This window comes from Topomyia yanbarensis, chromosome 2 (genome assembly GCF_030247195.1).
Source record: "Topomyia yanbarensis strain Yona2022 chromosome 2, ASM3024719v1, whole genome shotgun sequence".
NCBI classification, from domain to species: domain Eukaryota; kingdom Metazoa; phylum Arthropoda; class Insecta; order Diptera; family Culicidae; genus Topomyia; species Topomyia yanbarensis.
Window position 1 is genome coordinate 352,996,797 of NC_080671.1, and position 10,746 is coordinate 353,007,542.

At 35.3% G+C, this 10,746-nt stretch overlaps 1 protein-coding gene across 1 annotated transcript in view; it reads right to left on the reverse strand.

The window, feature by feature from the left end:
• Nucleotides 1–8,666, reverse strand: part of LOC131684258 (galactokinase-like) — a 68,232-nt gene extending 59,566 nt beyond the window's left edge. The window contains exons 1-2 of the mRNA XM_058966955.1: nucleotides 8,576–8,666; nucleotides 1,893–2,073 (exon numbers count right to left, since the gene is read on the reverse strand). Coding sequence (XP_058822938.1) covers nucleotides 1,893–2,073; nucleotides 8,576–8,589 — 195 coding nt within the window. The 5' untranslated portion in view covers nucleotides 8,590–8,666. The remainder of the gene's footprint in view (nucleotides 1–1,892; nucleotides 2,074–8,575) is intronic.
• Nucleotides 8,667–10,746: the final 2,080 nt, after the last annotated feature.

Consider the following 10,746-nt stretch of genomic DNA (forward strand, 5'->3'; position numbering starts at 1 on the left):
CTAACCCAGTTTACCACAAAATGGCGTATGTTATTAGACAGCACAACAGCGACGGAGTGTGACTGAATCTGTAGATTGCTTTACTCAAATTTACGTGTGACGTTTCGACGGGAAAATGGCGATGTGGTTCGTGTTCGAATGGTCGAAACTAAAGATGTGGAGGGCGGCGTGGCTGAACGGAAGCTTCCGGTTTGATTCACGAGAGCGCGCGCAGAAAGAACGTATTTCCGAAGAGGCCAACGTGTTCTGGATGGCCTTCGCGTATTATACTTCCGCTACGGACCACCTCAGAACGGAATGAAATCTCCACCCGGTTCCTCGGTACGCTTTTGGCCACGTGCAAGACGGCTCTCGGACTTCGACCCACGTAACGTGCAAGAATTAGGTTGGAAAACACGGACGGTGACTGGTGGCCGTCGTAAGAATTTCGTAACGAAACTACGAACTTACCATCCTCTTCGTTTGACTGCCGGGCATAGACGAAGCATACGAGCCTCGGAGATCCTTTTCCGGACGTAGACTGGACTCCCGTTGGTCCCAAAATTCCAGCTCGTACATAAAACGCCCGTTGGACCAGCGATCAATATACTTATATCTTTTGATTTATATATTCAAAATTACCTTTATGTACTTTTATCACTTAAAAAAAAATTAATCGCTCTGACACGATGACCAAAACTGGTCAATTCAACTATACGAAAAATTAAAATTAAACGTTGGCACTTCATAAATTCAATCACACTTTTCAAATATTCAGCTTTATAATTTAACTATCAAACGAAACGAACTTTATAGCGTCTAGAACTTCTTAGTACCAGCCAAAACGTTTACGAAATGCACGAGCATGTTTTCTCTGGTGTACAGGAAACCTCCGATCGATAGAAATTACGACGTTGAATTCCGAAATGACGGCGGTTATATATAAAATTTGGCAGGAAAATATAAATAATTCATAATCTATCTTTTTTGTGAAATTAAACAGCATTTGATTATGACATTTAACAGAGACATAAACCTTATCCAAATATTATAGCAACTAATATATTCGAAGCATCTAGTAAGGGGCTTGCTATAACCAGCTCGAGTGTATTTCTAACCAAAACGATTAATTGCTACTTCGTTTTTATTTTAAAACTTCGAAATCAATAAATAATTGACACGAAATTCGTAACATTACAAGCCTATTAGGTACGATTATTTTTCATTAGTCAAACCTAGTGCGATAATTGGGGCATTCGATTAGAGTTTTCAATGCAATCAAACATGAGCTTTTCGCCATTTTGAGGCCATTTGTGTTATCACATTGGTTCTTGAGAACGAATCAAAGATGCTGATGCCAATTTATACGCATTCCATCGATTGTAGTCCGAGTAATTAATCAATTAGTGACACACCCTCCCTAATAGTGCTATACTAGGCTTTTTAGCCTATATGTGCAATGAAGTAATGAAACTTTCGTAGAATTATAGAATCGATCAAATGATTCGAGTAGTTCATGTTATAGTATTTCTCCTTGAATCATCCACTAACTGTTGTCAGAGAACGGCTCTTGTCTTCTTTCAGAACCAATCTGAAACATTTCTTTGAACGTACAATCGTACCTACTACACTCCCGGGACTGGACAAGAGGCGTAGAAATTTGTCTATGTAACAGAAAAGTAAACGATGCTGATAATATTTTGTTTCTCTTTGCCTGCCTCCTGCGACAAGGCAGTAACCATTCGATTGTATGTAGACATCTGATTTCACATGAGTGCGACTATTCCCGGCAAAGGACTGCTGTCTGTGTCGTATTTGATCGGACGACATCACTCTACTGGTCGTAACGATCGTTGTGTGTGTGCGTATGTGCGATATCTGCTTATATAAGGACTCGAAACGTAGGTACTTACCATCGGCAGGACGAAGCCATCGTTGTAGTCCACGTGGTCTCCAATTAAGTTGACACGGCCCGGTGCACAGGCGGCAATGTCTGGCTCGGTACCGAATGTGTTACGGAATGTTTCAATTGATGTTTTAACAACCTCATCAAAACTAATTACTTTGGAGACCATTTCGGTGTCGTCTTTATTCCTGCAATTACATAAAGTTCGAACGAGAGGATATCAGTTACATGTGGTACAGTGTAGTGTGTGTGTGTGTATACATCGGTGGTGACAGGGCCATTTTTGAGTAACCATAAAGCTGTTGTAATTATTGGTGCTTACGAGATTGCATGTTTCCAAACAATTTCACAATTTTATCGTCAGAAAAGAATTTTTACGATTAATATGAAAAATTCATGAACAACTACTTGCACAAAATTAGCAATTAGGTATCGACAAAACTGTTTCAGACTCACATTTAGCTTAATTCGTTTAAGAGAAGAAGAATGCTACATGGTCTGTATTTCTGTATTTTACAATGGAAGTTTAAGAAACTATTGTTGTATTATTAAGTGTAAATTCACTGACTCGTATTTTTTGTTTTTTTTTCAAACGGTTATTGTCACGGAAAATACCTCTATCTCAGGATGAAAAGATATGACGATTCGAAAATCAGACTCACCATTTACATCTATGGTGCACCTAACCCTATTAGAAAGATGTCTTATATTCTACACAGACTTCTAAGCCAAAATTAAGGAATTCGAAACTAATCGTTTAGAAAGGGCCAAAAAAATCACAGATTTATTTGATTTATTGAGCAAATGTTAATTAACTAAGTGAAAGAAATTGTCTAAAAATACAAATTTGGAAACAAAATAAGTGTCAAGTTATAACTTGCTTCTAATAACCCTCCCAATAGTGTAAGTCAACTGTGATATTCCACAAAGTAACTCGGAAAGTTTTGATTTTGAAATTGTCGCACCTACTTTTGCCGTGTTGGTTCGAAATATTGCAGTTACTAAATCGATTAACTGGAGCGTAACAAAAAAATTACACCACATAGCAAAAAGAATATCTAATTATTTGCCCCTCTCTACACAGGTTGAGTGTACGGGTTTGCAGTATAATTCTTAAGCCAAAAATCAATTATTTCGTCTTTTTCCGTCGTTTCGGTCAGTTTGGGACCTTTTTCAAGAATTCGATAATTGTTGGTTTGTTGTCAGATCTGCCGCTGTACAACAATCAGATCTGACAACAAAACAACAATTGAATGGCTGGCGTCCAAAAGGGGCTAACCCACATTTTGCATTTTTTTTTACAGGAAATTTAAAAAACTTCCGCATTTCCAAATTAACATTGTTTTTATTGTAAAAATACACTATTTTATTAGTATTGACCCACGTTGCCTCGAAAAAATAAGACCATTATATGTACTACTTTTCAATTCACGAGCATTTTCTTATCTCGGGGGCTAACCCCGGAGGTACCTACACGGGAAAAAATCCGTTCATGAAATCATGAAGGTCACGATTTCGTGAACTGAACAATTTACGAAACCCGTGACCAAGTTCCTGAAATTATGAATAATAAATCTCGTATTCATAAAACTATTTGTGTTTTCTAAAAACCAGTTCGCTCTGAATATGAGCATCTCGTTACATTAGAATGTTTGGTTGGGTTACTGTTGTTGTTCCCTGGACATGTTTAGTTTTTGTTGTGATTCTTGTTCATGATTTGGAAATCCACAATCGGCAGTCAAACGTTGTTCATGATTTCAAGAGCTGATTCGCGATTCTTGTGAATTCTCATGACGTTAGCGGGATTAAAGTTTATGATTTCAAGATCTTCGTAATTTATTTTCTCGTTATCGTGATATTTTAGTCATGAGCAGAGTGCTTCATGTTCATGATTTCAGGATCTTTGTCACGATTTTAAATATTTTTATCACGATTTGCGTGATTTGTGTTCATGATTTCAGGATCTTAGTCGGAATTTTTGCAACTTCTGTTCATGTTATTGTGATATTTTAGTCATTAATAGAGCATGACTTGTTCACGATTTCGGGATCTTAGTCGTCACGATTTTGGATATTTTTGTTACTAGTTGTGTGATTTGTGTTTATGATTTCAGGATCTTAGTCACGATTTTCGTAATTTCTGTTAATGTTATCATGATACTTTATTTTAGAGCTTACTATTAAAGAGTAATGTTACTAATGTTCAAGATATCAGCAGTTTTATCATGGCATTTGTAAATTCTCTTCGCCTTATCGTGATCTATTATTTTTTGGTTACTAACGGTTTTTTTTACTCGGGACGTAACGTAACGTGACAATATGAACTGGATCATTAAAATAAGACTCATTCGTGATATCTTGTTCTGTGAACTATATCACGCACACTATTTGGGGTTTTCAGTGCATGTTTCGTTTTCCGTCCGGACATCACAATGAACATTATCAAATGAATAACGATATTCGAGGTCCTAATATTTTTTTTATATCTTCTGCTCGTACCTATTACTGGTCGCTAGCAGCTGGGTATTTCATGAAAAATTTCATGGAACAAAAATGATTCCACGAATAATACTCCAAATTTTGTGAAAGAGTTCACGTAAAAATTTCATTACCATGTTGCATGAAATTGTAAATGATTAGGGATATCTTCTAAATATCACAAGCACGCAAATAAATACTAGATAGATCACAAATCATGTACTAGGAATCATGAACCAGTTCACGAATCCATGAATGATATTTGATAATTTGGTGAACTATTTCACGAACACGGATATTGATCGTGACTAATATATTAGGGATCGTGACTTAGTTCACGAGGATTGAACGGATTCATGAATAAAATTCCGAATTTCGTGAAATAGTTCACGAAAAAATAACCAGAATATTTTGATTTTGTGAAATAATGTTCCGATATCTATGAAAAAAAATCTTGAGTCAACTTTTGGTTTAATGAATAATGTTCATAAAGTTGTGAACTAGTTCGCGTACTGAGAATAGAATTAGAAATAACTTGGCGGAAACCGTGACTGAAATTCACAAAACATAAATAGGCGTTACTGAAGGGAAATTGAACATAATTGTAAAAGTCATGATTTTTGTTCATGGTCCTGTTTTCGTAACGTAAAAACGTGATTGTTTCAGAACTCATGGCACTCTATTAACGATTTTGAGAACAATTTTTTTCCGTGTAGCTGCCAAAAGGGGCCAACCCACAATTCACATGTCCTTTCCTTATTTTTCGCTTTGGAGTTATGGTGTCTTTGACAAAGTTGTTGTGTGACATCTAGCGCTTTATTTGGTAATTTCATATTAGTTCGGAATTTAGTCGCTAAGGCGGCGCTGTTATCAACTTTTTAATGGAACGAGATAGAAAGATGATGTCTACGGCAAAGTTGTATGTCAGATAATTTTAAATATATCTTCTGAAGATACCAACTTTGTAGGTCCCACAGGTTTTGAAATATGGCGCATTTTTGAAAACATAATCTGTAAGTAAATGTTTTAACTAAAACCTTCTCTATCTCGAAAAATAGAGGACCTACAAAGTTTGCATCTTCAGCAGATATGTTTAAAATGATAGGTCCTACAACTTTCTCGAAAACACCACATTTATATCTAACTGCATTAAAAAGTTGATAACAGCGCATCCCTAGCGACTGAATTCCGAACTAGTGTGATTCAGCCAAATAAAGCGCTAAACGCCATACAGCAACTCTTCCGAAGACACCATAACTTTATAACGAAAGATAATAATTGATTCCACTTTTTTTTAACTTTCTGACCACAATGTACCGTTTTTCCCTTAATCACTTATTGCTCGGTGAACTTTCAATAAAGGGACACTTTACTGGAATTTTTGTAAAAATATGCGCAATAATATACATTTTGTGCAAGAAATATATATTAGATAGGAAATAACCATACATATAGCGAGTGTGTGAGCAGCTCTCATCTTCAGGATCGACTGTTTGGGCCGAAACGTCAACGTACAATGCAATCCAACTAAAAAAAGTATTATACAACACAAAATTTACTGATTGCCAATCGATTGACTACTTTTTCTTGAAACCTCGGAAAACGAGCGAGAAAACTTGAATTTTCATAAGACTCAATGTGGGGTTAGCCCCTTTTGGACGACAGCTGTTACCTCCATGGTCAAATTTGACTGCTATTAGCAACAAATATAAAAATTGTTTTCAAATTTCCTAAATGGCAGCACACGTATATTACTTAGTACTATCAAAAAATGCAAAAATGTCAATTTCGGAAAAAAAATTTGGGTCAGCCCCTTTTGGACGCCAGCCATTCAATTATCGAATCCTTGAAAAGGGTCCCAAACAGACTGAAACGTAGGATGAAGATGAAATAATTTCTTTATGCTTAAACATTAGACTGCAAAGCCATACACCTAACCTAAAAATTGGAAACAGTCGACTCTAGCTCAAAGATTAAAACCTCGTTACACATATGGGGGCATTATGATTAAAACCGACACCTTAAGCTTAACAGTTTTCTGGTTTACCACAAAACCAATAAAATTATAATTTCCACCAAAAACGAATTTTCAAGCGTTCAACATATTTATATGCTAAGCGCATGTAAGGTATTCTAAACTCACGTTTGCAAGCTGTAGAAGCTGTAGTTCCATGGCATCATGCTAACACAATTTTTTGATATATTCTATCTAAATGAAACTATTTTCAAGGATGTCCCTAGCCTGGAAAATCAGAGCCCCGGATAGGAAAAATTCTTGGTGATCAATAGGATTAAAATACATATATTTAAATGATTTAATCAACTAAAGAAAACAGCCCAGATTTTCATCTATTAAAGACAATTATCCACAAATCAAAAAAATCACTTAATACTGATTACTACTATCTTCTAATTTACGTAAAATTTGTTAAAGGTATCATTGGTGCTGAAGAGAGCGAGATGATTCCCAATTGCTGACTATAGGCGCGGTTCCAATAAGGTATTATAGAACTTATGAAGTTTATTGCCTTACTGGGTGCAATCGTCCATAAGAGCGAGTAAAGGCGCTATAACCTAGGCTCATTTGCCGAGGCAAAGTGTAAATACCTCTGTCGCATCCCAAAGGACCAAAGGAGTGACATTAACCTTCTTAGCCTAGTTACTCCCAACGATTTATCATATCCCCTTTACACTGAAACGGTCGGTACGGTTGTCCTCGTTTCTTCCTCCTTCAAGATTCAAAATGATTCGTTAGTTAGATTATTCTTTAAGTGATTCATTTTAGGAACAAAATACCTCAAAACGCTTACTTCGTATTTTTCAAAAAATGGATGTATTCTTATTCAAATACTAAGATTGTATGAGTTGTAATTTTCTAATAGCTAACTCGAAAGTTCTACCTTTTTATGTATTTTCTAACTTTTTTCCATAATGCCAATGGCAAAAACTTCAATTGAAGTTGGTAGGGGTCAAAAATTGTCCAAACTGTGAAAAACTTGGCATCTGGGCTAAGTTTGACACTTGTCACAATAAGAAAGGAGGCTTTGAGAAACACAAAAAAATCGAAATACCCACACAAACTTCGAAAGCCTTACTTTCAAAAAGTTACAAAATACTCCTAACTGAAAAATATTAGTTGTAAATTTGGTAGAAAATATTCCCAGTTGGACGAACGATGGACGTATGCGAAAAAAAAGTTAGGTAGAAGAAGACTTAAAAACTGACTGCAGAAAAATTCATTGCGAATTTACACAGAAACCAAAAGGGATAGAAATACGATGTTGAAGAACGAATGATAAGGTTATCAGCCTAATTTGGACCCCTCTTTATTTTGGACGCTTTTCAAACATTTGTCTTCCTTACTGCTGATTCCTCCAAATTTGTTTGGCTTAATGATGATAATTACATTCTTTGGGTTGTTTTTAAATCTTAAGACTTTTTTAAGTTCATCTTTAAGTTCTTCAAATTAATCAAAATTCACAGTTGAGAAAATATCATCGTAAACTATTCATAATTCCACGATTGCCAAGAGGAATCGGGAGAAATGATGCATTTTTAAATTGGATTTGACAGTACAATAAAATTGTTTCTAAATAATTGGATTATTCATTTTATGTATTTGAAAAGGTTCGCTTGTAAATTTTTCAAAGTGTTCAAAATATGTCGTAAAAATAATGATGCCAAATTATATTCGACACAGCTTATAGATTTTGTTTCTTAGTAACAGATTGTTTTATCATATTAGAATAAACAAAATGTAAAACATCAAGTAGCGATAGGTCGAATACAGATTAAATTCGGATTTATTTTCAAATAATTGTCAAGTCCATGGAAATTAAAGCAATTGAATGTTTATTGTGTTTCCCTATTGTAAGGTAATACGTTGCGTCGTTCTTAAATGGTAAAAGTCAAAATTTTAATTCACTTTTTAATGCAGACTGCAGACTTTATCAATTATTTTTTTAAGTACGGTTGCGGTAATACTGCGCGGTACACGCTCATTTCCCGCACCGCATCCGCGAGAAAAAGTGTCTTACCGCACAGCAGTTTTTGCGGGTGCGGCAAATACCGCAACCGCGACGAACCCTACAGCGAACTGGGCCATCTATGTTTATATTCACCACCTTGTTATTATTATTATAATACAGGTGTATTACATAGTGTCACGCTTGTTTAGGCTGCAAATAGGCAATAAAAAATGAAATAAACTTACGGTAAGTTGTCCATTATTCAATTGTTGGTTTAAAATTCCTGCCGCGGAAAATAATAGTATCGACTCAATGAAGATGCGTAGGCTGCAACTTAATTTAAAAAAACAATTTCATACGATCATAAAAATATCCACAATTTCACATTAACCCTTTCATGTCCAACTTTTTTCTAGTGCATGTAGGGTTTCAAAACTATTTTTTCTTGAAAGCGATGGGGTCAAGAAACTCGAAAAATCTTTTTTCATGAAGATAGGTACTTCTCTTGCAGTGCTATAAGCTGCTCAATTTTTACCTTCCAATGCTCACTACAATTCTCCTAGAATATTCACAATAGTCCAATTGCTTGGAAACCGTAGCCAAAAATAGTCTAAATTAATAGGCTTTTTCAGTTTTCACTAATATTGCATCATAACGAAGTTATACGAAAAATTCATTTTCCGTCGTCAACGTAAACTGTCCCTGGCAGCACTGCTCCATCGGAATTCAATCAGACAAACTGCAATAACTTCAGTTCTAGAGCTGATCCTTGTAACTGTTAGTTCTCAAATGAAAGCCAATAGTCACGTTTATTAGCCTTACTTGGTTTTGTGAGCAAATCTTGCCTCAATCAAAAGTTATAGCTGTTTAAAAACGTTGTTGTCCACAAACAACATGGGCATGAATGGGTTAACAATTAATCTCTCAACTATTGGGAAGATCGGTTGACTATGTTGCGAAATTTTAGTGTAAATGTAAACAAAAGTCGCGCTCACACGTGTCATACGCGTGTATTGATGACAAAATTTATATGGCGTGTCATAATCGTGCATGGAAAATTTTCCATACAAAAAAGCATCATTTATTAACTTTTATTCATATCTTTGGCTTCATTTGGTCTAGAAACAATCTGTGAGATGCATTTTGAAGGAAATGAGTCAGGGAATCTAGAAAAAAATAGTTATTTTTGGAAACAGTGTTGCCAAATATACTATATTTCCAGTTTAAAACTTAAACTGCATTTTTCTCACAATTCGTGAATTTTTGTTTTGAAAAAGATTATGCCAGTGTGTTTCCCAGATAGTTTCACACATAAAAACTTGTTATACATCAAGATAACTTGAGCCAATCCCCAGACACAGTCGTTTGAAGCAAAATATTTAAATTTTCTTAGCATGTTTCTCGCTATATTTCAATAATCAAGCAGAATGTCAAAATTCTGAAACGCCATTTTGTAAAGATTTTTTAGTTTAGTAATGTGGCATATCTAACTCATTTTACCCCAAAATGGCGTTTGTCATAAGATAGCACAACAGCGACGATTTGTGATTGCAAATAATATGAATTATAAAAATATGTCAAAAGTTGATGTTAGAAAAACTTTTTTATTGAAAGCTTCTCCATGATCCAAATACACTGAAAAAATTCCCTTTCGATTTTAAAATGATAAACATTAAATTGTTGAGATTTTACGATGGGATAACGCGAATAACTTTTAAAAGGAACACAACTACACGAAATAATTGTTTTTGTTGGAGCAAAATTCCAAATATCTCCACAACTTTCGCGTTTTGGAAGATTTTTGTTAAATGCATTTTAATTTAAAATTAAACTTAGAATTATATTCTGTAAAAGTATTACCGTTTTATACAACAATTAGTATGAAATTTAAAAACATGTGCATTTCGATTTGTTCTCTACACTGTTAACACAATTAATTGTTTATGTTTGATGGTAGCGCTACATCAATTAACGCCGCTCGCCAAACGCAGCACATACTCAACACACTGTTATTCCAGTTCTATTACTTCTTGTGCATTCCCGCTTTAAAATAGCACTATTGTTTATGTTTTTTTTTCACAGTGCACCGAAAACCCGTAAATAGAAAACCGGAAAACACAATAACCGAAATGAACAACAATGCTGGTCATCCGCACGTCTACCGCAGTACTGGATGGCTCAAATGAAATCCCTCACCACCAAACGGCCTTCCTACCAGCACACCAACGCAGCAAAGCAATTGTCTGCGGGTTTACCCAGTCATAACGCTTTATCAGACGGGACCCGGCGGGAACACAATAAACATCGGTAATTGCTGTAAGGTAGTATGGATACGCATTAGCCGAATCGCAAAACATTTCGCCGGGAGATTCATAAATTTCATATAAGTTTCGAAGAGGTAAGAATGAATATTAGA